Genomic DNA, 27642 nt, shown 5'->3' on the forward strand with positions numbered 1-27642 from the left:
TGTTAGGTTGTTATGGTTATTAATATATAAAAACCAAACGTTCATGCTTACATTTGTGGTGCTTGCACTGAAAGCATCATGAAAAACTTATAAGAATCTTCTTAAAGAAGAACTGCTCTTCGTTTGATGGTATTTCTGCACAATGATATTCAACGATGCTTCCAAAATGTGCTGTTCTTCACTGCTTGAGTGTTGCTGTCAAGGAAAATAATTAAAAAAAACAGCAGGTGAATGTACCTAATGCCTGCTGTTTTGCAAACCTGCATTCACAAACGTGACATATCGCATTGTGCAATCGATCCACAGAAGAAGGTATTTTATGTTAAAGCAAACCTGCAAACCTGAACCCTGCTACGAGAATCCATCCTGAGTGCAGGCTCAAGTATTTGGACTAAGTGTGAAAACGCCTGGACAGGTACAGAAATCTCACAGCTTCCTAGGAAACAGTATGATGCTAGCAGTGTGAATTGTAACCGGAATCCAGTTATCAGATACAACGTGTTTTTAATTTCATGCAGGAGGTTAGAAATGAAAACTGTTGGACGAGGAGAGTAGCCAGTGCATGTTCATCTACTTCAGGAAAAAAGAAAGCAAGACGAGACCACAGCCCTGACTTTTTGTTTACTATGGGATCACATTTCCAAAGTTGTGGTATATTCAGAGCTAAATTCACAAAGTGAAATTCACAAAGTGAAATTAGCTTCTGCCACTGGAAACCAATTCTTTTTTTCACGCTCAAGTGAATTGGCTTTTTGCCCAGCTAATTTTCTTCACTTTGCGGCTAAATGCAAACAAAAGTGAGTTTGACTAGCAGGTACTGGATTTAAAAAAAAAAAAACTCTCAAGCAAGGCTAATAATACTCCAGAATATAGTATTCCATGCAGTTCGACTTAAAGGAGACAGAAGAGATCTAACAGGGCATTCATGCTCCTCCTCGAGCGCATGGGGAAGTGCTTTTGAACCCCATGGTGTTTCTGCATCATGGAAACTGCAGCCTGCTTGCTACGGTAATGAGATCAGAAAGATGTGCATGTAATGGCTCCCCTGCAGTTCAGGCCTTGTGGGAGCGATCAGGGGAGCACAGTCATGCACAGATCACTCATCAGGTTCCAAATGTTCATCTTTTCTTGGCCTGTAATGCTTTTGTAGCGCATTGGCCTATAGATTCCCTGTTGGTCTGATTTTCGCACATTACCTATGCGTGTGCACATGCACACACACACATATATATACATCTTGGATATGGTATTTGAGAAGCGTTACCCTTCTCTTGCACCTGTGTCAGTTCTCACCAAACACCGAAAAGAATTTAGCAGGAGAGCGCTGAAACAAGCCCCACTTAGCAGCACCAGTTTGCCTAATTCATTAAGACGTTTCCCACATTCCAAATGAGACTTGTCAGAAGCACTGACTACAGTTCGAATGCGTTAGCAAGCGCATACATTTCTCTCGCTCTGACCAGGATACACGTCATATCGCGACGACTGGTTTGGGAGCGGCAGTTTAACACTTAATGGTAGCCAGATGCAGGCTGTGAGAAAGCATACACACGTTTCTCACATCGTTTGGCTGATGTGAACTCTTTCCTCATGACCTCCATCTTGCTTAGCCCGACAATGTTCTACCCTCGAGTTATGACAGCTTCTAATTTAAACCGTTTCTGCCACGGCTAATAGCATCCTCATTTTGGCCTTAGAGGCTTATTATCATATTGTGGGACATGATTGACAGTTGACCTTCACGCAAGTTTCTGAGAAGCCAGAGAGCCTGAGCAGGTCATCTCGATCGCTGCAGCGACAGCTTATTAATACTAATCTGATAGAATTACTCAGAACCAATTACTGCCTAAGCTTGGGTGCTGGCAATGGCATTCTACTGCTGCTGCAGGAACCTTCATGCTCAGTCTCCCCATTAGAACATTCCCAATAGTTAGGAGTGCTGTCGGGGAGAACACTGAAAAGGCCACTGCTTTAAGGTCACTTAAGAAAAGTGTGCGCACACAATATTTGATTGCGGGAAACGGGGGGTGGATTGAATTGCTCATTTTCTACTTCTTCTGAAATTTTTATTAGCAAACGCAGTGATATTTGCTGGAACCGTTAAGCAGCTGTATTTTAGGCTGGCTTTCATCTGTATGTATAATCATCAATACAGACAGCCACCTTTAAAGATTATTTGCCACATTGTACAAGATCCCAATAAAATCCTAAATTCTATAAGAAACTATACGATACCATTTGTTCTCCTCATCAGATTATACAAAGAAGATCCTCTGATGATAGACCTGCAACTAAAGGAAATGACTTTTAATTGAACTACATTCTTCTTACATCATCAATCATTGCGATGCAGAAGACAGGCTTGCTTAAACACAAACATTCTTCAAAGTGAGATTTTCTGTCCATTGGCATGTTTCGTTTACCATTCCGGATCACCATTATCATATTTGTAGCTGTCCCATGAGTTTTGCGACATCCTATGCTGCCTTTCTATTGGTGGATTTTAGACAGGCATCATAGCGGCGCTCTCACTAATCACAGACTTTAATCAGAAATGTCTCACATTACCTGAATTTTAAATAACACGAATAACCCGATCTCAGCTCACGACTAAAGACTAAAGTCGCGACCGCGACAGCAAAATTGTGCTGATCATTCTTATCGTTACGTTATAAAAGCTGGCTTTTATTTCAGAGCCTCAGACACAGTTCTCTAGATTTGCTTATAGGTTAGTAGAAGACTCCTTAAGGTAAAACTGTATCCTGCTGTAGATGTGGCACAGAGCTGCGTTCCCACACGTCTGGGCTAAACTGTGAAAGCCTGGATTTAGTACATCCTGAAATAACACCAATTTACTGAACTTTTCATCTGACCTATTACTGCAGCAAACTGTGAACAGACTTGTGAATAAACTCAAACTGTCACTGCGTTTCTACTGGAGTAGACGGTATACTGTGTGCGGCAGCCTGGGAAAACTCTTAAGTTTTCTTTACAAATTTTGACTTTTTTCTACTATGTATTTTTAAAAAATGGTTGTTGTTTTTTTCAGAACTGAAATATTCTTGTTTGCATGTATAAGCCAATGTTTTCAGTAAAGTCTGGTTACCCCAAAAGTGAAAAGAGAGAAAATTGCATTTAAAGATTCAGTTCTAAGTCCACTGAAAGACTCCAACACAATGATGATCTAAAATCACTACACACTGATTTAAAAATCACTATGTATTGATTTAATTTGAATTTAACATGTAATAAATAAAATGTTTATTACTTTTATTCATAGCCTACAGCTGTTTTGCAGCCGTGTTTGTTAAACTGGCCTATTATCTACCTAAAGTATCTTTACAGAGAGCCTAGGCCAGTTTAGAAAGTTAATAAAACATCTTTTCGTCTTTATGCTTTTATAAAGTTGAGTTGTCAAAGTGTGTTATAGGAAAATCCAATATTGTATGCAGCGATATCCAACAGCTTTTTCCCGTCTGCCACACATTTACAATGATTAACACTTTTATTCAAAAGGCTGTTAAAGCCAACAAATCTACAGAGAGAGAGAGAGAGTTTTTCAGATAATGACTGTAAAGTTGCGGAAGCACAGCTGAGCTCACAAAACAATCCAAGCTGTCTTTCTAACATCTGTTTTATAGCACTTGGAATAGAAAAACTCCTTGTGTAACTAGTGTCATATTATTTGTCTTTGCATTGCTAAAACAAACTCTGACAGAACAGATGCGAGAAACTAGAAAAGCACATCTTGTTTCTTGATGACGATGAAACCAGAAGCCATTGCTCACATTAGATTAATTTAAGCAGTGGATGTTTCTGCCAAATATTTGACGTTTGCAGATCTGCATATTAGATTGTATTGTACCTGGTACTGTCTTTTTGCACAGAGTTGCCTATACACTGTATACCTATACGTGTCGGTCCTCTGGCATCGGCTGTCAATCCAGTGGGATGAAGCTGGTGGAACTTGGACTGATGAAGCTGTCAGTACAGTAGATATGGAAGACCCGGTACTCTTTTGGGAGCTTGATAAGGTCAAATGTTACTAGAGTTAACACTGATGGAGTGACTCAAAGCTGAGAGACAGGGAAATACTCCCTCCAGCCTTCACGATCTGTTGGCAAAAAAACCATCAGTTTGTCTCCACCAATCGGTTTCATTTCTTCCTCCCACTACGGGGTGGAAACGTGACCATGGATTCTCTACAAATGGGCAAAGACCCAGGCGGCTGATGATGCAATCTGTGTTGCTTGTTCTGAATGCCATGTTTTGGATGTGCTCTACCATGTGCAGTCACTTTTATGGTTTACTGCATGACAGGATAAACATCAGTGTTGGGTGAAACCACTTCAGAGCACGCAAGGTGGAGGATCTCTCTACATTTTTTTTGCTATAAGAGAACAAGAAGTCTTAGACCAAACAACTTACTATGCGACCAGTTCTCCAAGAAAGTGAAGCTCTAGGTATGGTGTGATAATTAAACATTCTGAAAGTGGCTAGAGAAGAGGAGAGGAAGGGGTTGTGTTTGCACAGAGAGAGATAACATTCCCCAACTGTAACAAGAGTCCGCCTGGTGCTTCCAAACAATATTGCTTTAGCACCCGGGTGAATAACAAAGCAGCTCCTTATGCATATTAATGCCACCACTTTGCATAATGTCTGTTCCATGCAGATGCCCCGTCGGTTCTGCCTTACCTTGCTTGTGCCTGAATAGCAATATTTTTTTTTCCTTAACAAATTGAGTGATTACTCCCCCACTCCTCCACACTCATGTTAATTATACCCCCACCCTCCCCAAAATCTAACATGGGCATGACTTTTCCAATGTATTCTGACCCCCTGCACACACAACGCACGTGTGCATCTTAAAACCATATGCCGGAGGTGTACATGGTGCCAAACGAGCTCCTCGTTACCTCCCCTCCCTCTCCGGCTTGAGCAAGTGCTTTCCGAAGAACTACAGCGACATCTGCATGAATCGTGGCTCCAAAGCGCCAGGCGAAAAACCCAGTGCCAGCCAGCCTGCCCACCCCCCTCGCCCCGCAGCTTTCAATATACCGTATTCATAAACGCTAATTGCACACCCTCATCACCCACCCCTTGCTCCTTTTGCATATTCTAAATCTGGAACCTGAGGGATTTGGTACGTCATGGGTGTAGCCTGGGTGCGACAATTTTGTAAAGCACCCGTTGTAAAACTTTTTAATAACAAATTATAACATATGAGCACTATTATTCTGTTTGTTTTTTCCTGGTAAAATTGGTAAATGAGTTTCTCAGAAAAACAGTAAATTGCATTTAGTTTTCTCTTATTATTTAATTTGTCTCTTTATTTAATTTAGGATACCTAATACAGATGTGTGGTTTAGAAAATATGTGAAATATGTGAGGTTATATTTTTATTTCACTTTCTTTCATTTTATCCGTTTTAATTAGTTAGCGGTTAAATAGGGTGTAACTGGAGACGTCTGTACAATTTGGGCAGTCATGTGTTTCTCTGTATTTCAACAATTCTTCCTCTGAAAAGGGCACTGTGCCAGACAGAAAGAAGGGGGAGACAGTGGGCACTTTTGAAATAAAAACAAAGAATTAATCGTTCGTAATGATTTAATATGGCCAATCACAGTCCAGGCAGGCATACTAATTTGTGCGTCAATTATGCACATAATAGGCTTCGTATACCAGGCAGGCAGTTGGGTGTGGAGTTGCAACTGGGGAAGACGTGTATTTTTTTTCCAACTTTACTCTTGGGAAAACAAAGAAAAAGCTTGGGACAGAATGCCCCTGGCAATTCCCAATCTTCTCCCCACACTCGGTTTCGCTGGGTCCCAACTCACTGCCCTCGGATCCTGCCATCCCTGGTGCCAGCCTGTCGTCATGCCCGCATGCTTTCAACTTTTCCTTTACAAAGCGTCCGTATTATCCAAAGTGTAATCATTTTATTCAATAGAATATCACATCCTAGGGTACTTCATACGTATCATTTTGCATCCACTGGTTGTAATTTAAAAAAAAAAAAAGTTTATCATCATTGGTGCCGAAATTGTCTGGGGAAATAAAAAACGAGAAATATAATCCTTTTTCCTGTGGAAATTAATGGAAACTGATGATCCTTTACATTTAAATGATTCCGTTAATATGTACAAATAATGTATCCACATAATTTAGACACATTTGTTATATGCAAGTCTTCGTGCTCCTCAGATTGTAAGACGTTCAATTAATCCGCGTTTGAAAGGTTGAGTGCACCCACTGCTCCCCCCACCCCCCCACCCCCAATTAATGTTGAATTAAAACGAATTGGCTGGTTGCCGGAAAAGCAGGCGCTCGGCTTTGAAGATTGTCATCGCATAATGAGTCGCTCTTTCCTTTTTTTCAATTTGTGCTCCTCCATTCCCTGCTCTCCGCTGCCAGTTGCCAGTGTGCCTTAGCGATTTAATGATATGCAAATGAAATATGCATAAAACCATTCTGCTGTACGATGATTAAGCACAGAGGACATTAGCCGGTCCCCATCCACAGTCTTGTTGTCTTTTCTCTGTTCCGCTTTGCCCGTCAAACGACACCACACTGTATCAAATCTCAACACTAATAACACCCGAGGACTCGTCATTTTAATAACGATGGTAATATCCAATCGCGAGAAATTAAATTCCAGGCAGGGTTTCTCTTGGCCATGTTTTGTAAGATCCACATACAGTTCAAGCTGCGATCCTTGGCATGTGAAGGATGTGGCTGCAGTGAGCAGGGAAAGAGGAGAGACAGACAAGGATTTCCAGGGAAGGTCTTGGAAGAGACTAGCCTTGCCAAGCATTGCAGTAGCTTTTCTCTGCTTGTTTGCATGTAGTGTGGTATTATGTGAATGCTGGCTTATGGAGAGGGGAAGGAAAATATTCTCCCTTTCTTTTCTTCCTGTCTCCCCATGTCTCCCCCTCTCTCTCTCTCTCTCTCTCTCTCCCTCTCTCTCTCTCTCTCTCTCTCTCTCTCTCCCTCCTTGTCTGTATTAGCAGTCATTTTTTTCTTCTTTTTTGTAATCCATTTGCATAATGAAGACAAGGCGCAATTAACATCCTAGGGGAATTAAAATAGGTAGATCCTCAAAACCTCATTAGCTCCAAATGGTTACAATATCCACGTATATTCCGCGGGAAAAAAAAAATCGTAAACCACGGAACCACGGCGAATTAAAGCTTAAAGCAATTAACAAATGCGTATAACGAATGCTTAATAAGCAATCGTGGCCAAGATCCCCCTCAAAGATGCCAGCATTTGCCAAGCCCATCCTGGTGGCAGCCTTGGCTGTGTCATTTTGAAGGTTATGCCAAGGCAGTGTAGGAAGCGCAAAGATCTTATAATCCCTCCCTTTGGATGACTTCTTCAATTATTCATATTCCACAGTCATGCCCCTCATCCAACAAAAAAAATCCAAGAGGACGAAGAACCTCAAGGAAAAGTTTGGGTTATCCATTCGTGATTACCATGAGTTGATGACGCTCCATCCCCCATGCTAATTCCTGTTTTAATTGTTGCGCCGCGTTTTAACAAATGAAAATGAATTTAATGATACGATCCGATCTTTCTTGTTCCGGCGGCGCCCGTCCTTGGCTCTGTGCCCCGTGCCCGTAGCCTTTTTTGCGGGAACCACGGTAGTGCTCCCCGAACCCGAGAGGTACCAATCCCGGCACGAACGAACAGTTGGTACTGTCTTAATAACATCTGTGTCAGACGGTAAACCCGAAACAAAAACAAAAGCAGGGAGGAGTTTGGCAGTTTCTTCTTTGGGTGGCAAGGTGGGGGCAAAATTAGGGTGCTGAAAATGTTCCCACAGCCCCCCTGCGCTGTTTGGCAGAGTTACAGGCAGGTTGGAGGGGCGGATTCTGCCTCCATTAAGTGTCTGGCATTGTGGCTGCAGGCTTGTTCCTCTGCCTTCTGTGCCCCCTCCACCAAGTTCTTGCTCAGCTGTTGTCTCAGCTGTTGGCTGTTGTGCCATCCCCCTCGTCTTCCCATGCTACTTGACGTTGTCCAGAGTCTACTGCGTGAGCCATTCATCTCCCTGGTGATTGCTGTGAATGTAGATAAATCACACACACACACACACACACACGCCTGCTTGCCCTGCTTTGCATGCCTACCTCTCTGTCATAGCTTTGCTTGCTGCTAAGGTAGAGTTTCGTGCTTTCAGTTTGTTTTTTTTCACGTTTATTTCCCCTCCCATTTAAAAAGTTGATCTTCACTGACCGAAATCCGCAGCCCTCGAACGGATTGAATGCGATTTTCTTTTTAACGAGTCGAGAATAATTAACGGTTCGTTAAGGGAGAAAAGCATAAATTAATCCCAGTCTGTCGACCTGATTATAATTTTATGTGGCGGTTCATTAGTATGCATCTCCGTGTTTGCTGTTTCTCTTTCTTTCCTTTTTATGTGGATTTTGTAAACAGCTGCTCTTGCCCTTGGCACAGTCCCTCAGGTCCTTTCTTGGTCCCTCCTCTTGCTGCAAGCAAGCGATTGGCAGATTGGCAGGATCTGCAGCAGCAGTGCCCATGGTAGACATTCCTCATCGCAGCGGTGAGTGACAGGCGGCTTGTCAAGGTGGTACTTTGTGAATAGAAAAATACTGTGGTTAAAGAAAAGGAGGGGTTTGACACAGAAAAGGAACCGGCATCACAACCCACCTCTTCTCTGTACCAGCTTTCCGTTTTTTTGGTTTTTTTTTGCCCGTTATTTTTTTATTTTTTTTTTTGTGGGGGTTCCTTTCATTGAATCCGTCACGCTAATTACCAGCGTAAACTTTTGTGTGTTTAATTAGTCAACGACGGCATTCATAATGTCTTTGTTTGGTCTTGATTCTCCTTATCTTCAACAACCGACCCGCGACGGGCACGGGATCTTCGTGTACCATTCCCACTGCTTTTCCCTCTTTCTGCGACAGATGCCACAGCAATTTGCTTGCCATCCTGTTCAATCAGCATGGGTATCGCGTTGGCCCTGTGCCATGGCATAATTCGAAAAACAAAATGTCGCCGCAAATCTGAACAACAGAGTCTCTGGAGAAGATGGCGCACAAAACCGCCTTGCCTTCTGCAGCTGTACTACAGCTGCCAACAGGGACGTTGGCATGGTGTCTACTGCCTAGCTGCCCGCCTGGCACGGGGAATAGTGCTGAGAGAGGAAAACTGAGGGAGGTGCTTCCTTACGTCCCACCCCTTTGCCACTCTTCGGACAGCGTCACCACAGCAACTTTATCCATCTTCGTTCTCTCCTCCAGTCTTTGTGTCCTCCATACCCCTTGTGTCCTGTGGGAGAGTGGGGTTTTAGCAGTTGGCATCGTTTACCGTGGCATTGCTTTCAGAAGTGAGATGATTCATCTCTATGCTGAAGTGCCAGTCAGTCTCTCAACCTGTACCCCTACTTCAGTTCTGTTCTAGACATCTGTAGTCCCGTAGTAACCATGCCCGGCAGATGGGTTTGTCTTCATTTTTCGATTCGAGTTTGCACTTCCCACTCAAAAGCCCCCATATGTCTTATGTTGGCCGTATACCAACCACAAAAAAACTCGCTCGTTTGACAGTTTGAGCCAAATGACGCTGGTCCCTTTTTTGGGTACGTTTACCCGCCTACCGTCTGCGCACGAACGCCAGTCCGCCTTGGCGCTACTTGTGAATGGATGGCACCGTGCCAGCTTTTTCCTGCCATCCACATTCGCTGCTTGTTTCTCTTGCTTGCCCACCCCCTCTCCTCTCTGTCTTTTCTCCGTTTTTTTTTTAATTCGCACCCGCCCCTTTTGCTATTTTCAGCTCTTCCTCTAATCACCCCCCCAACACACATACACATACACTCACCCACCCCTTTTTGTTCTATAAGCTTGACATTAATTAACATACGGGTTAATTGATTCTAAAAGCTGAATTGCGCATAACATCGCTCCATCAGCTTTCTGCTCTTAACCCATGCCTTCCTCTTTAGCCTGGCATCACCCACGTGTCCAGCCTGCCTTGCCCTCTCCTGCACGTTGGCGCTAGCGGAGTGACAGAACCTTCCTGCTGCCAACGTCCCCGTGGTAGTGAAGGAGTGAGGACTGCACACTGGGAAGGAGCTTACTGGACTGGAGCTGATTGCAATTCATGTTTTGCTCTCTGATCTCTCCGCAAGATGTTGCAATGGCATTTCGTTATAAATAATCAAAAGTCCTCCTTGCTACCACCTCCCACCTCTCTTTTTTTCAATCCACCCTTCTCCTCCCTCTTTTTCCCCTCCCACCTTTTCTGTCTTTCTGTTTCACCACACACTCTTTCACATATTCATATTCACCTATCGACTCTATGCCCAATGTCAAAGTTTTTATTTTTTTTTAATTATTATTATTTAAAATATATTTTATATTTATGCACCTTTACAATATCAGCATCAGAACATCTCTAATGTTTCTTTCATGAGGAAAAAGTTTAGGCATCATTGCAGGGTTACTGCAGTAAGCACGCTACATACGTCTTCATCGTAATTACCTTTTGTCTTCTGTGATTAGCGCTCGCTTGATGCCATTCTGTGAATTAGCTTGAATTAGCAGTACTGATTAAATGAGTATTACACACACACACTGCTTTCTATCTTTCCGAATTTTTTTTGTGTTGCATGTGCTGTTTCGAGTGTTTGTTAAAAACGAGAAACCGAGCTGCTTTTAATTATTTAATAACAAGCCAACCCCAGACCACCCTCCCCCCCCATCCCCCCCCAAGACCAAGTCTGCCAACTGCCGTTAATTAGTCTGGCATCCGCTCACACAAATGTGAAAAGTAGTACAGATTCATTAAGAGCGAGAACCGCAATCATGTGCACGCATTCTGTATGCATGCACACACTCCACTCTTCTGAACCAGCTGAGAATATAAAATATTATAAAATCTAGCCATTTTAGGGGGAAATTCTCTTTTTTCCCCCCCACTGGTCACATTTGTCCCTCGCTGCTTCGAGTCAAGGAGTTAGAATTCTGGCAACAGCAGCAAATGCGTTCAGGGCGCTAGCACCCTGCTCTGTGGGGTTCAGTTCGACATTCTTTATGACATTCTCTTTTGTTTTCTTTTTTTGATTATTAAATAAAAACGAGCACGAGCCAACTGAGGCAACAAGAGGAATCCATTATGCAAATGGGCTACTATTTGCATAATGTCTTATGCCAGGAATATGCAAATGAAGCGGATAATTTATGAGTGCCTGCGTCTGTCTCTGAGTGTTCCCATAACTTACAAAGAAGGATTTCCTTTTTTTTTTTTTCCTGTTTTCTTGCTTTTTCTCCTCCTCTTCAGGCTGGCACAGATGACATGCACGCACCATTCCTCCATTTCTATACAAAAAACTATACAAGCACACACTGTGTTCTCATAAAGGATGCTGGGGGACAGGATGAGGACTACATGGGGGCCAGGAGGAGGGGAATGCGGAAAAGGGGGCACATAATTCCTCCTCTTCAAAGGCGCCGTGGCAAAAGCTAATTTTCGAAAACAAAAGCGGCGAGACAAATTAATTAACACCACCACCAAAGGAAATTGGGGTTTGCTAATTTAAAATGCAGTCAACCGCCATTCCTCCTCCTCCTAATTTTCATTTTGGGGGAAGGTTTAAGCTGTCTTCTGCCCTGCTCTGCTGTCTTTGCCAGCTTGGCTCAGCACGTGTGCCCTTCTGGAAAATGGGCATCCTTTGCTCTCTTGTGCCGTCGATGCTGATGTAGGTTTAGTGTTGCAGCTTGGTGCTCAAGAGAGAGAGGAGGAGAAGAAGACGGAACGTGAGAGAGAGAGAGAGAGAGGTGGGGAGAGAGAGCCAGCTTCATCGGGGAATGTAAAGGCATGTGTGTGTCTGTATACACTCCTCCAGCGCCCGGGAATGCCAGCATGCCGCCCTGACCTGCACTCCAGCACCATGCTCCATTCCAGGATCCCGGGCACGTCATGCCGCCTCACCCTTCTGCACGCCTCCTTCTTTCCTTCTGCTGCTTGGCTTATTCTAATCGCCTGGCTCTTTTGCATACTTGATCTCTGCTTAATGTGACACACTGTTTGAGACAAAGCAGGCACAGAAGATGATGTCGTGATGGGAGAAAAAGGGGTTTCTCGCACCCTTTCTTCATCCGTTGATTTTTTTTTTTTTTGCATCCTCAAGGCCTCTTTGGTGAAAATAGTGGATCCTGTTGACTTCTTGCACTTTTCGGAGCTAATGTAGATATTTTTTCCATCATTCCATCAGACGAGATTGCCATCGTTGACACTGGACTCACCTGCTCGCTTCAGGGTACTGATGTCACCGAGGCGTGAAAACTCCAAGCTTTACGTAGTGTGTTTGAGAGAAGAAAAGGTTTAGGAACTATTCTTGCCAGCGCATGGACTTCAGACTGGTGTTAAAGGATTTTTTTGAGCTACAGACTTGACCAGGACTGTTGTTTTGTCATGCTAGCTTCATCTTTCTTGCAGATCTTGCTGAAACCTCCTGTTAATTGCCGAGCCGATGTCATTATCTCGCGTCTGCCTAATTTCGTTTTGAGATGCGAATTCATTTGTGTTGCTGTGGAATGATTTGGAGCCGTGCCTTTTTTTGTAATTACTTTTTAAAAAAATTTTAATCATCCTCAAGCCATCATCTTAATTATCCAGATATTGTGGTCCTCATTTGCATACTGATGATTTCACAGAGACAATGAATGTTTGCGTTGAAGATTATAACCTTGAATTCATGGACAGTGTTTTGAAGGGAAAAAAGTGTCGTGTGTAATTAATTCATTTAAAATAACTAGTGATTTTCTTTTACAAAAGAGTGCTTGACGTTAGAGGATTTTTAGTGAAAATATGCATGGCAGTTGCATTTAGAACATCACTATGACTTGTTTGTTGATGCGTATTCAGTTTAATTCATTTGTTTATTATGTTTGTGAATCATTTTCTTTTTTTTAATGCTGTGATGGTAATGATAAACCAAAGAGAATGAAGTGTCTTTAATTATACTTCATCTGAGAAAAGAAGATTAAAACCTTAAAATACCTCAACAGGGTTTTTTTTTTCTTTTATTTACACAATCTTTTGTTACAAGGTGGAGAAAAATGTTAATGATGCAGAAAAAAAGAAGGTGAGTGAGTTGTATAAATGCTGCGTCACTGATAGTTTGATTGAGTCAGCAAAAAAAAAAAAAAGACCAGCATAGTTGTACTTTACTGAAGAGAGAAAATTCATGCAATGTTTATCAGCTTTGCAATAATATTTTTAGCCGTTAAATGCAATTCTAATATTTTAATATTAATATTCTAATAACAATATTCTAATATTCTAGCATATGCGTGGGAACATACCCAGAATTAGGGCTGCACGATATTGAAGAAAAATGCGATATGTGATAACTTGTTAAATAACGCGATATGTGGTATGATAATGCTATGTGTGTAATATCAATTTAAATTATATTTATATATATATTTATATATTTAAAAACTGAAAATGACAACACGTACGTTTCATGTTCTTTTGAGGAAAAGAAAGCATTCTCTGCTTCTCATCTCCGTCACGCTAAAACTGACTTTTCGTAACTTTGTGAAATATTAAAACTCAGTTACTGCATAGCCCCTGCGATATGCATATCACGATATTTACATTTGCAATATTTCGATAATTTCGATATTGTAGAATATTGTACAAATATTAGGGTATTAAGCTATAAAAAAAAAAAGAGGATTTATTGTTACATGTCAAAATATGTACAAAAATGTGTTTTTTTTTTTTTTTTTTTTTATGTTTCCTTGATTGTAAAGTTTTTATATGCGTGAAATACTCTCAGTGCTTGAAACACAAATCCGTGTTGTTACTTAAAGCAAGACCAAATTCCAGCTGCAGAATGTTATTATAATAATATTATTTTCGTATTATCTCAGGCCATAACTAGTTGACTAGTAGCTAACTAGTTGATCGTTTTATGTTAGAGATGAAGATTAATTTGGCCCGTTATTGGGCTTTAATAATGATCAAGGGTCAAGCAAGGCAGCAGAGCATTTTGATCAAACTGTTTGCAAATGAGAAAGTGCTTTTATAACTCTAGATTTCTATATATGTTAACACATTTCTTGATAACACATTTCTTGATATTACAACCCTGAGATCTTGTTATTGAGTCATTTATTACATTTTGAGTTACATACAATTCTTTAAACAGAAATGTTTCATGTTTTTGGTGATACTGCCGTTAAATAGTAAATAGGATATGCCCAATTTAAATGTCCATGGTGATCAATTTGCTTAAAAACGGAACACCACAAAGACGAATACCTACACATACAAACACAGGCAAATCCGAGTCCTGTGACGTCTTCATGAAACACTTAGAGGTACTGAGAGGAATTTAACTTTACTCCCAATTGTACGGTGCTGGGTTGCTGTCACACTTTTTTTTTTTTTTTTTTAAAGGAAAATGTGCTGACTAGAATACTTTTCCTGCTGATGAGAAAAAGATCACGTGACTCACACATTGTAACCATAACAACAATACCATTGAGTCATAGTCTAGTACAGGTTGATATATATATATATTAATTATATAATATAATTATATATAAATAATAATAATAAACACGAAATTTATTTTTCAACGTTATTCTATATTTGGTGAGTGTCAGGCAGCTTAACTGAACATAGGATTGAGAGAAAATTCCCAGGAATCCTTCTGCCACTAGACAACATTTGGAGAACTATATGCGGTCAAGATCAATACAAAACACTAAAGATAACGAGTAAATTTGGTAAAAAAAAATAAAATAATAATAATAATTAAACAGAAATTTTCTTTAAAAATGTAAATGTACATGGTCAAAAAATGACTAACAGTGTAACATGAAATAGAGATGTATGGGTAGAAATATAAGTGTACATAAAGATGAAAATATTCTTTTAAAAAACTTAACAGTTATTTATCTTAAATTTTAATATTAACACACTGACAATGAAATCACTCATTAGAAACCATTTATTTTTCATACAGGATCTGAACAGAAACAGTATTTTTACATTCCTGCTCCAGCATTTTATACCCTCTGTTTAGTTTTAAACAAAATAAAAGTACTTGACATATGATAGCCTACTCCACTTACCAAACCAAAAATGTGTATTTATTTGTAACATTTTCTGAACATCCTTCTATCTCGCAATGTGATTTGTTGCTTGTGGAATCATAGGAAAATATTTTCTACACAAATTTTCCTGCTGTTGCTCCATCTTCCCGAAAACCGGTCTACAGCGGCTATCTAACATCAGGTCTTCCTGTAGCCAGGCAGGAAGTGACGGATTCTGGACAGGAACTTTGGCGTATTGGCAAAATGTTTAGGCTTAGACTATACTTTCGTGAAACACACTGGAACATGGAAAAATAACGTTATTACCTGGTTAAGCATTTCTTAAGAACAGTTTAGAGTGATTTTGTTCACGTTTTCGAATGCATTCAAAAACAATGCATTGTTTTTCAGTCTATGTTTTCACTCCCTGTACTGTATTTAATCCATGACTGAAATCTCTACAGACACGTTCTTCCATCTTTTTTTCTCACTTGTGCTCAGAGCGGCATCCTGATTGGACAGGAGATTAAAAGTGCACTACGTCACTGGGCACTTCTCTAAAGTTGAACACTGCTTGTGGAAGTGTTCCACTGTGATTGGGGGGAAAATGATGGGGAAAGAAAAAAAAAAAAAAACACCTAGAAGCTTTGTTTGAGAGCACACAGTTGTTCATTCAAGTCTCTTCTTAGCAACCTGTAGTAAAAAAGGAGGGTTTATGAGGGGAAAAAATAAAGAGAATGAGGTGTGAAAGTCGCATCTGAATGACAGTTTGAAAGCTGCCAGTTTGCTGTAGTATAGAAACTGAGACTTGATGATAAATATCCAATAAAACCTCAAAAACAAAATTAGGCAACTCGAAACCGATAAAACGCATCACACCACCAAAACCTCCAGAATAAACCCACTTTATTCTAGAGTTTTATTTTTATGTAAATAGCACACAGTGTCCTGATTGTGATGATCCTGAAGTGGCTCTCAAAAGTGTATCTAAATGTATGGTTCAGATTTATGATTGCTTTAATCAAAATGTATTTAATCAAAAACATTTTATTGTGAATTTAAGTATCAATAGATATAGTTAAGGTTAAAATATTTTCATAGGAACATCGATCTTGTTTTTTTTTTTCGTCTCACTAGGATCATTCTTGCATTTATTTTCATTCAGAAGTACATAATAGCAACGAGTACACAGCGTTAATTAAAATGGCTGTACATGTACGGTGTAAGTACATAAGCCGTGTGATGAGTTCCGGTAGTGATTTAGGCGGTTCATTTTAATTAACTCGCCATTTTGTATGGATTCCCATCCATTTGATCGTGGTAGTCAATCGGGATCTGTTTTAAGCCTTTGAAAATCCTTTCCTCAAGGCGTTAATAGTGTAAAGTAATGGAGAAATGCAAATTTAATCACCAGTGGCTTTAAAAAAACACAGGCGTTCATCGATGTGCAGGGAAAATGTTGCCTTTTGATCAGATTGAACCTCAACCTCTTAAGCAGTTCTTCAACAGTAAAAAATAAATAAATAAATAAATAAATAAAAAACAAGCCTGAGGTTATTCTCTCGAGTACTTTAGTGGATTTGTTATTGAGCTTTATTAGGACCAACAGCAGTGTGTCTTAGCATTAAAATAATGATGTTTTTCTCAGAATCAAACTGCACATTTGATCAGCATAATAGCTGTTATGTGTGGTTGAGTTATTAAAAAGCGCTACATAAATTGCATTGATAGTATTTAAGGTTGAACATTTTTAACCTAATTTTTCCATCTGCTATTTTTAATTTATTCTTTCTCAGTTTGAATGGTGAGAGATTCTTGTACACCCCTGTTTTAGACACTTTAAACTGATTGTGGTCGTCTTTCATTGTCAGAATTGCTTTTCTGAAGAGCTAGATCCTTTTTTACGGTTTTCTTTATTGCCCAGAATTCCTGTGGAATATTGTTATTTTTTTAAATAATATTCTCACATTTTTTACAGCCATCCATATGAAATGATAATTAAAGAGTTTTTTTTGTTGCGCTGCCAGCAGGATTATATTAAAAGACAAAACAGAAACCACTAGCACAGCAGTATTCAACTAAAATCCAGCTACATCAAATTCCTTGCTTACAAAAATCTGAATTTAGAATTTAGACAGTAGTTATCTTTTAACACTTAACCTTTTATTAGCTAATGTTCTTTAAATAAGACACATCAGTTTAAAGTGATTGTTTTATTTCACATTGTTGTTTCACTGTAAGGTGAATAATTGAAAATTTACATAAATGCATGTGATTAACCACAATACGCCACAACAGAGGTGCAATGGAGTCGCTGAACTATGGCCATTTTCTTTTCTTTTTTCTCTCTTTGGTTTGATCTGCGTCCGCATCCAGACCGCAGCTTGCCACTTGATGACCTCTGGACTAAAACTTATGCAGATGGATCTGTGCTTGTTGTCTCTTTTTTTTAAAAATTCATTTTGACAGTGAAGAACAGTGAAAGTGCAGCACCTTACCTGACATATACTACATTGTAGTATAATTTTTAAAATATGCTGTGTTTTTAAAACAAGGTTGCAAACTTGCAGACAAATAAACCAAAGGAAAGTAAAATAGCATTGCTTTTATTTTTTTATAAAATGCACAAGGGTAAGACTAAATCCTGTTTATTATAAATATTATAGAACAGGGATCAGCAATTTGATTTGACCTGGGGCTGGTACTGTTTGGGCCTGATCCCGACCCTCAACACCTCTCACCACCTTACACACTTTAACACACACTCATTGCATACAGTGTTGCATACAGTGGTGGAAATCACAACCCACCATTATCGAAGCTGTGATATGTATTATTGAGTTCTTTTAGTTATTACCTGGGATGACGGGCCACTTAAATTGAATAGGTTTAATCCAAAATTCGTTCATTCTTTTATTCAGGTTCATTAACCACTTTATCTTGGTCAGGGTCGAGTCGAGGTGGATCCAGAGCCTATCCTAGGAACACCTTGCGTGAGGCATGGAACATCAGTCCATCACAGGGCACCATGTAACCAAGGCATGAGCGATAATGATTTTTCGCAGATTGCAATTTTCCATTTTAAAATATCACGAATGCGATTTAATCATCCAAAACCATTAACCTAAAAAAACAAAGATGAAAAATGAGCATTTCCACCATTTCACTTTTAAGGAGAGTACAGGAGCTTGTTATAATATTATCAGCTGTGCAGGCTGGAACTGCGGCATTCACAAAAACTCCGTTGAATATAATACGTAGTAAACAGTTTTAAAAAAAAAAAATCACATTTTAACATAATCCTTTTAGAAATCGGTTGTGCGATGTCCACATAGCTCCTACAGCAAATTGTTGAGCAGGAGAGAGTAGGAGGAAAAAAAAGAACAAAAACAGTGCATTGAATCACTTTCTAATTATCATTTCCATTAACAATGTTTTAGACATTAAGGACATTCAACCATTCGTTCTTGAGATATCGTGCTAACCAGAATCTCGGGTGGACGTACAGACGGACCTAGAACAGGAGGCATAAAAATGTTTCTGAAGTGGCGTGCAGGGCTGAAACTTGTTAAACTTCAGTGGCAAAATCATGTACGCAAACCTTTAACAAGTGCACACAGAAATCTTAAATTCACCCGAAAGGTAATTAGATAACTAGATAATTACATAAATAACTGTGTCCTTTAGCTCAGACTGAACCTCCAAAAAAATGTCACCTGCACCCAAAAACATGCAACATTTCGGTTCATTTCCTGAGTCCAATCACTTGGCAAACCCAAAAGACACGGTATGTTTGATTCACTTCCTGCAGTGAGTTGACATTTAGGGTCAAAAGTTTAGAGCTGTTTAGACTATTTTTGGCTGTAACTTTTTAACATTGCAGATTCACATGTCAACTGGGCCATCTCTGGTTTTATTGGTGAGAAAAAGACTGCTCTTTTGGCATTTTTTGAGTGAGTACTCCAATGTTTTCAGAGCATGTAATATCGTGTTGGAGCAGTAATATTGTTACATCACACAAGCCTAATTTACAAACACAGTAACCTGCTCATTCACACCTTTAGCATTTAGCATAGCCAAGTCACATACTGGCATGTTTTTTGGGAGATTGGGAGAATATGTGAAACTCCACTAAGGCCTGAACCCAAGCTCCGGATCGAACTGGAGACCCTGGTGCTACCCTCCACTCCACCATGCCACGCTATCCAAACTTCATTAAATTAATCTGTCTTGAGTGCGCCCATGGAATTTTTCTTGAAGGGTTAAAGGGTTCCCTGGATGCAAAACGTTTGAGAACGCTGATACACTATATGGCCAAAAGTTTGTGGACACCTGACAATCACACCCATGTGAACATCCCATTCCAGATTTATTCCCACTTTGCTGTTATAATAAGCTCCACTCTTCTGTGAAGGCTTTCCACTAGATGTTGGAGCGTGGCTGTGGGGATTTGTGTTCATTCAGCTACAAGAGCATTAGTGAGATCAGGCGCTGATGTTGGGATGTCGAGGAGGTCTGGGGTTCAGTCGGTGTTCCAGTTCATCCCAAAGGTGTTCAGTGAGGTTGAGGTCAGGGCTCTGTGCAGGACACTCGAGTTCTTCAACTCCAGCCTTAACACACCATGTCTTCATGCTCGCTTTGTGCACAGGGACATTGTCATGCTGGAACAGGTTTGGGCCTCTTAGTTCTAGGGAAGGGAAATTGTAATGCTACAGCATCCAGAGACATTTTATACAGTTGTGTGCTTCCAACCTTGTGGTAACAGTTTGGGGAAGAACCACATATGGGTCTGATGGTCAGGAGTCCACATACTTTTGGCTGTATAGTGTATATGAAATGTTATGTACTGTTGCTGCCTTGTGACTCTTGACAAAAGTTTGTTTCGACAACCAGACTCACTTCCACAAGAGTGTAACTCAAGCCTCAGCCATGCAAAAATTCAAGTTAAAAGTTACTCATATGTTTGTGGCTTCAACATGCTGCGGTGCTGGTGTGCTTGCCGTTAGTATTCCATGCTCGGCTTGGAGAGGTGGTGTGGCACGCTTTGGCCAGCCCTGATAAAGCTCAAGCACTTATCACACATGATTGATTTGTTTACTTGTCCCGGGCTGGTCCACTTATCATGTGCTTTATCCCTGAAGCCTGAACAGTGATGGGCTACTGCCTCTCTCTCTCTCTCTGTCACTCACTCACTCACTTTCACTCTGTGACCTCATTCAGCATGCCATTTAACTTTAAAGATATTTTTAGGCAAGGTAAAGAAAAAATAACATTTTGAGATCATCATATGGGGCATTTCAGCACAATGCAGCTATCACGATCCTTGAATTTGCAATTCACTTATTCACTATATATGAAGCTTGTACAATTTATTAATTGATGAATTGATAAATCTTCTTTATACCACAGCGCTGTTCATTTCTTGAATCTGATTGGCCAGAAGGTGGCCAAAAAGGTGGCCAAAAAAGGTAATTTTCTATAACAGCAGCTCTGAGAGTAGTGCAGCTGCAAATCAGAGGTTTATATTCATACTTTATCTTTCCTATGGCAGCAGCTCATTCACGGGGACTTGTACGGCGGCGCTCCACTTAAACAGACTTAAAAACATGTTATCGTTGAATTTTTCTATTAGGAGACATCTATTAAACATTTTTCGAAGGAGTCTCCAGTGTCACTGCTTTGTAACAATAAGTTCTACGGCATGCAATTGGCTGCAAGTGTAAGTAATAACAGGAACTAACTTGTCTTGTCGACCTTTCGTTAAAGGTAATAAATGGATAAAAAGTATGTCATTTTTGTATAATAAATAATAAATTTCATAATAAAGAATAAAACACTTCAGGACATTCATCAGATTCATCACACCATATAATCATTGATTATTTTCCTATAACCGTACAACTCCAAGAGTTTTATTCCTTATTTAACTGACACTAAAGAAATCTCAAATAAAACTTTTTTTCAATACAACTTACACATCACCTATATATATATTTTTTCTTTTCTTTCTCCCCTAACTACCTGTTTCTTGCCTTTTTTTTTTTCTTCTTTGCAGCACACTCAAGATGGATACTTGTCAAGATGATTTGCTGCAGCAGCTTAGAAAACTTTCTCTGTCTGAGCAAGAAGCAAAAATGAAGGTAATTACCACATGACATTACTACAGCTGAACACAGGAGCTGCTACTGACTGGGGCTACCACCTGCCTCGAGAAGAAAGAGTGATGGAGGACAAAAAGAATTGATGTCATTTACAAAGATGGGGCTCAATTAAATAAATTGTGCCTAATTTTCTAGCAAACTGTATTTAATACTAAAGCGATTAGCTGAAAAATCTGTTATTTAGCAGCAAAGAGCTTCGAGAATGTTGAGAAAATCAAGTAAAAAAAAAAAAAAAGCTAAATGATTGATAAGGGATTAATAAACATAATAATAGTAAATGCATAAATAATAGTAAATAAAGATTTAAGAATAAAGAAATAACACCAGTAGCGATCAAGTTTAAATTAAAGTTAATATAGATATTGAAATATTGACAATTGTGAGACAGCAAATTATTCAAAATGGTCAATTAAATCAGAAATTAAAAAACTAAGGTAAGTGCTTTATGTCATATCATGTTGTATAAGTGGAACCACTTCTGATTAGACGTCTACTAGTTAGGAAAAGAAATGCAGTCGTTTACTTAGGATTAAATAAATAGTACTCAGTTCAATATTCATCAGCATACAGAACTGAGGTCTGTGTAATACTAAACAAGTAACCTATGTATTAGACAACAATATTGGAAAGCTGTATTTTATAAGCAGGGAAGCGTTTCTGAGACTAAGGGTGGGTGATATTGCAAAAATGTCATATCACGATACTTATACATTTCACGATATGCAGTTTGTATTGTGATATAAACTGTTTGCAAAAAAAAAGCTGAAGTTCAGTGATACTTTTATTTAAGGTGGACAAAACACTGAAAAAGAGAAAGAAATCTGGTAAATAAGTACAATTTTAACATCATAATAAGCTGCTTCCAATCATGCTATGTTATTGAAAAACAATTACAAGAAGATATTGTGGTGCTGAAGGATTGGGAACTTGAAATTACATCATTTTCGACCAAATGCATCTGAGCTACAAAGTAGGGGAAAAAAAGGTGCACGTCTCCATGTTTCTTTTGTTAGCAACAATCTAGCAGTTATCTGTGATGAGTGATGTGTATTTTCCTCCTCAAAACAGTGAACTGTATAGTCAGTGTTATAGATTTAACAAGCAAATATGTTTGTATGTTAATTAGTCTAAAGTAAATACATGTACATTCAGTATAACTCAGGGTTTTTGGAGACCTTCCTGACTTTCCGAGCAGGAATTCCAACTTAAGGGGTGTTTTCTTTGGTTTTCCTAGTCAGAGTTTTAGTCACACGCAGCATTAGTAGTATCAGAATATTACTGAGATATAAAAAACATGAAAAAAAAAGTATTGTTATTTATGTATGTATGTTGTTTAAATTATTTCTAAATGTAAGTACAGAAGATGAACAAAATCCAGAGCATTCGTAAACAATTTAGTGAAACTAGGAAATCACTAAGGATGATTTCACATGTGCAGTGTTTAGTTTGTTTGAGTGGAATCCTGGTGTGTTCTCCACCTCAGTGCGGTTCTTTAGGAGGGTGAGAACACAGCAATCACTCAGCTCCGAGAGCGTCTCAGTGAGGTGGTCTCTGTCCACTTCCAAGAGAGCAAGAAAGCAATTTGAATCTAAATCGACTCACTGCAGAAAGTGAATTAAACATGCTGGGTCTTTTGGGTTTGCCAAGTGATTCGACTCAGGAAGTGAAGCAAAATGTCGCATGTTTTTGGTTGCAGGTGACATTTTTTTTGTAGGCTCAGTCTGAGCTAAAGGACACAGCTAGTTATTTCTATAATTATCTAGTTATCTAATTATCACCATGCTTGAGTGAATTTTATGATTCCTGTGTGCGCTTGTTAAAGGTTTGTCACTGAAGTTTAACAAGGACATTTTCAGCCCTGCACGCCACTTCAAAACCATTTTTATGCCTCCTGTACTAGGTCCGTCTGTACGCACACCCAAGATTCTCGTTAGCATGATATCTCAAGAACGAATGCTTGAATGTTTGCAGGATTTATATGGAATTATCATTATAACCAGCAAATGAACTGGTTAGGTTTTGGAATTGATTCAAACAGGGCCAAGGACACAGCAAGGTCAAATGTCCAAAATAGTGTTTGAAGTATATTTTTAGCGTATTTAAGGTATACCGATTAGTCACAGAAAGATTAGGCTTGTTTGGCAGTGGCAGCGTCCCCATCAACACCGTCAGAGTTGAGTTCTACATGTTTGATTTTGGTTCCTTTGGTTACTGAAACCAAATAACAAAGCACTCAAACACTCAAGCATGTAGTACCAACAGTATCACACACTCTAAGCCTGTCCATCTCTTCTCAATCTTAAGGACCTAAAAATGACCCAAATTTATAATCAGATTTTCCTGCTCTTAGAAATCTTTCTCGTTCACACATGATCTCCAACTTAAGGGGAACTTGTCATCCCATGAGGCAGTGATGTGTGCAATAAACACTTAAGCAGAGAGCTAAATAATTTACACCAGCTAGCAGCTATGCAATCAGAAGCATCTAAATTATGGAGAGGCATCTCTATGATTTATCTGGATTAGTTTATAAGACTTTCAAGCCCAGCTTGCTCATGATCCCGCGTTTAGCCCGAAGGCCAACTTGAACCTCCACATGCAGATTCCAGGAATTAACAATGAGCATGCATGCAATGCATGAGGGATAACTCTGTAACTCGAGCACACAAGAATTCATCCTCTTAAGTACAGTTAGCTGCTAAAGGCGTGGAACATTTTTGACCAAAAAAAAAAAATTTTTGTTTTTGACTTATGTCTTCCAAAGAGATGAGGAACGTGATCTGAAATGGAAAAAATGCGCTAAAGCTGGTGGTATTTTTAACTGAAAGGCTTAATTAGTGTGTGATAGATGCCTTTAGCTATGAGTCTGGACTCTATCATCCTAGATGGTGGTAGGCTACTAAAGAGGCTATTGATTATGTTTATTTAAAGCCGCAACGAGCAAAACGAACGGCTTATAAAAGCGCACAGCTAATTAGTCACTTATCAATAAAATTGGGTTTGATCGAAAGCAACAGTTATCACTGACAAAAATCCTTTATGCCTTGCAGAGGAGAGCAAGGCAAATCAGAGCGAGCAGATTTTGTCGAATCATTAGCCTAAAGCAGTGTAGGTCCATCATCAGTCATAAAAATTCTCTGTTATAGACTGTCAAAAAAAAGTAGTGGTTGTGGTGTGATGAATCTGGCTTTAGTGGACAAATGAATGCAGGCACACACACAGCACACAGGACAGGAAGTTCTTCCCAACATCTGATTGGTAAAGGTGGAGCTTTCAGGCTAAATCTCACTACTGCACTGCTACAGAGAGCAGGTTACTGCTCACTGCCGAGCGTCTTCAGAAGTCATCTTTAGTGTGTGCTCCAAAAACATCTGGGCTTTTCTAGTCAAGTTTGCCTCACACACTTGCTGAAATCTGACAGCACTATGCTTCAGTATGCATGCGCTGAAGAGGAGAATGATCTCGTTATGCAGCCGGGTGTGGGTGTGTAATGATGTGCAGTCGCTGTAGTCCAGCCATTTGTTCTCGTGCCAGGCTTCACACAGGAGGCACTCTCCGGGATCATCTGTGCCCTCCAGCTCTCTCTCTTCCTTACTTCCCTCCCTCTCGGTTTCTTCGCTCTGAACTTGGCACATTGTGCACGGCGTACTCGGGCAGCTAAAGGTGCTCGTTAAAAGCTATAACTTATCTCGCGTTTGAAGCTAATGGGAGGAATACTGGCCGCAGTGAAAAATAAATTACGTTTTTCCCCCCTCTGTCGGCCTGCCCTCCTAACCCAGAGCGTATTATGGCAGCGGTGAGAGAGTATGCATTACAGATCGGGGGCATTAGAATTTATCTGAGCTGCACAAAGCTGACTGATGCATTCGAAAATAATGTACTTGAGCCCGAGCATTACGGGGACCCCATAACTAATGGACAGCTCTCGCACGTGGCCGGTGCTGTATATCATTCAGCCGGACTGCCTTCTCCTTCCAGACCAGCGCCTTTCTCTCACTTACTCACTTACTTTCTTACAGCTTGTCCGTCTTTTCAGCATGACCTACATGATTGGATGTATTTCGATGGCATCGAAGTCATGCTCAGTTTGACTCATAGCATGAAATAAATTAAGCTTTTATTCTGATGGTTTATTGAATCATATCTGTTGTGTTACACAATGCCATGGCTCTTGAACAATGCTAAGTTAAAGGTGGGGTCAGCGGTTTTTCCGAGCACATTTTATAATATTTGGCGAAGTTCTTCCCACATGTGGGCAGCTTCAATAAAAATATCTGCCCAGAGGAGATATTGTTGCCAGCAATGCAGTCTGGCCAGAAGGCAGTGGGAGATAGGATGCTAATAAGTTCAGAAGGGAAGAGGAGCGCCGGACCCCTGGGACGAGCATGAAAGGGTTTTTTTTGTATTCTTTTTAAAAATCATAAAACAGCTTAAAAAATTACATCTAGTCTGAAATGTATAAATAATCAGAACTGGGCTGGTTTTGTCCACAAACGTGGAATGTTGTCGAAGGTTTCGGAGACAAGAGTGTGTTTGGATCCGAGAAGACTTTTTCCTTTTTATCCTCATTATCTTCTGCTTCCTTAGCCTTGTTAATAAATGGAGCTCTAAGGACTGGAGCTCTGGTTTTGCACTGTGGACCAAAGGTCTGGAATACCTGAGCTAGCAGCTACTCATCTCTGATGATGAAAGATGTGAACGCTCAGCTCCTCTTTGTCCTCGGCCTAATTGGAAATTCATAGAATAGCTAATGAAATGAAACGTGGATGATGTACGCAGGCTTTTTGTATTACACGTCACCGCATGGCATGCTAGTCCCGTGCAGAGTTTTTGATTCTTAAGTGGATCAGATCCCTATTATAAAAGTGTAATGTGATTATAGTGCAGTATAATTGGAAAATACATTGTGTGTGTGTGTGTGTGTGTGTGTGTGTGTGTGTGTGTGTGTGTGTGTGTGGAGAGGGAATAGATAGTAAGTACGTTGGGTCATGTGAATAAATGAAAGTCAACACTCAGCAATTTCTTTTCACATCCTGCTTAAAGCATACTTTTGTCATATAGTAATGCATGAAAGGATCTAAAAAGCAAGATCCATCATTGATTGTGATGATTTAGAAGTCAAGAAGCTTGTTGTCGTTTTCCTTTCTGATTATGTGCACCTAATAAACCAAGGAAATCAGGAACCCCTGCTGATCTCTAAAGTTCTCTTATCATGGAACTTGGAACCACCAAGCCTCTTTAGCTAAAGCGTGACCGTTGAGCCTTGAGTAAAATGGTTCCAAAATTTATTATTCGGCTTTGGCTTTGAGTGGCCAGCATCTGAGCGTCGGTTATCCTCCTGAATAAGCTCGCCTCTGAATAATGGCGGGGTGAATCAGGCTGGAGAGGCACCGTAATAAGCCCGTGTAAAAGGCTTTGCTGGGGAATGGATTTAAACAGGGAGAAGTGCTGAAGTGGTAACGGCGGACGGCTATCGGATAACGCAGCGCCGTTAAAAGGTCGGGTGTGCGGCTATCCCAATTTTAGCTAATCCCCACCGCCTGATTGTCTCTTGAAGTGCTCCCGTGCCGCATACATTCATTAACAGTCCACTAGAGGATTTATTTGATTATTTCCTTTATTTCCGACAACCCCTCACCACACACACGCGTACACGGGCGGACTGTAATCGGTAATTCCCCAAACAGCGCCCATTGGCTTGGTTTGGAACGACCTCATAGAAGCGGAGTGCCTTTTTGTGGCAAATAACCCATGTCTCAATGTCAAGGCATTAACTGATATGGTGTGGTGGTGGGTGTATTTTAATTTTGATGTCCCAAACTATTCCCCGCACCCCCCCCCCCCCCCCTCCTTTTTTTTTTGCACATCAGTGGGCCCCACGACCTCACACCAAACCCCCGCCACGTTGCCGCCTTTCGACATAGCCTCTGTGTAGGTCTCAAATAGAATTTTTAATACCAAGTCATTATCATTTTGATTTCGCACCAAAGGAAAAGGACGACCTCTGGCATTTGTGTGCGAGGCTGATGCTCGGAGCACCGCAGGCAGTCTTGAGCCTGTACACGTCCTAAAGAGCACTGCTGTGAAAAAGAGATGACAGTTTTGTAGATAACAGTCTCGCACTCGTTTATTTCCACCTGCGTAGCTGCTTTAGAAGCAGCGCAGTATTGTGTGTCTCCGTGCACAGCTGAACTTTGTATAGAGGTGAGAGACTGTTGTATTCCGGTGAACTATATTCTGTTCATATAATTTTAATAATCAGATTAGCATTCTTATATAAACCAAAATTCTTCAGTAATTAGTTGTAATTTATTTCATTCTAATGGTAACACATGTATGCACCAAGCACACTGTTAACTGTCCTTTCTTGCGCGCATCGTTATTCAGACTTAAGCACTACCATGATG

The 27642-nt window shown here is 40.1% G+C and overlaps 1 protein-coding gene across 5 annotated transcripts in view; it reads left to right on the forward strand.

Moving 5' to 3' along the window:
- LOC113536638 (myosin-11) overlaps positions 1-27642 on the forward strand; it is a 172422-nt gene that overhangs the window by 33763 nt on the left and 111017 nt on the right. For all 5 annotated transcript variants that reach the window (XM_053238123.1, XM_053238119.1, XM_053238120.1 and 2 more), the window contains one exon: positions 21130-21214. In XM_053238123.1, coding sequence (XP_053094098.1) covers positions 21140-21214 — 75 coding nt within the window. In that variant the 5' untranslated portion in view covers positions 21130-21139. The remainder of the gene's footprint in view (positions 1-21129; positions 21215-27642) is intronic.

This window comes from Pangasianodon hypophthalmus, chromosome 11, assembly GCF_027358585.1.
Source record: "Pangasianodon hypophthalmus isolate fPanHyp1 chromosome 11, fPanHyp1.pri, whole genome shotgun sequence".
NCBI classification, from domain to species: domain Eukaryota; kingdom Metazoa; phylum Chordata; class Actinopteri; order Siluriformes; family Pangasiidae; genus Pangasianodon; species Pangasianodon hypophthalmus.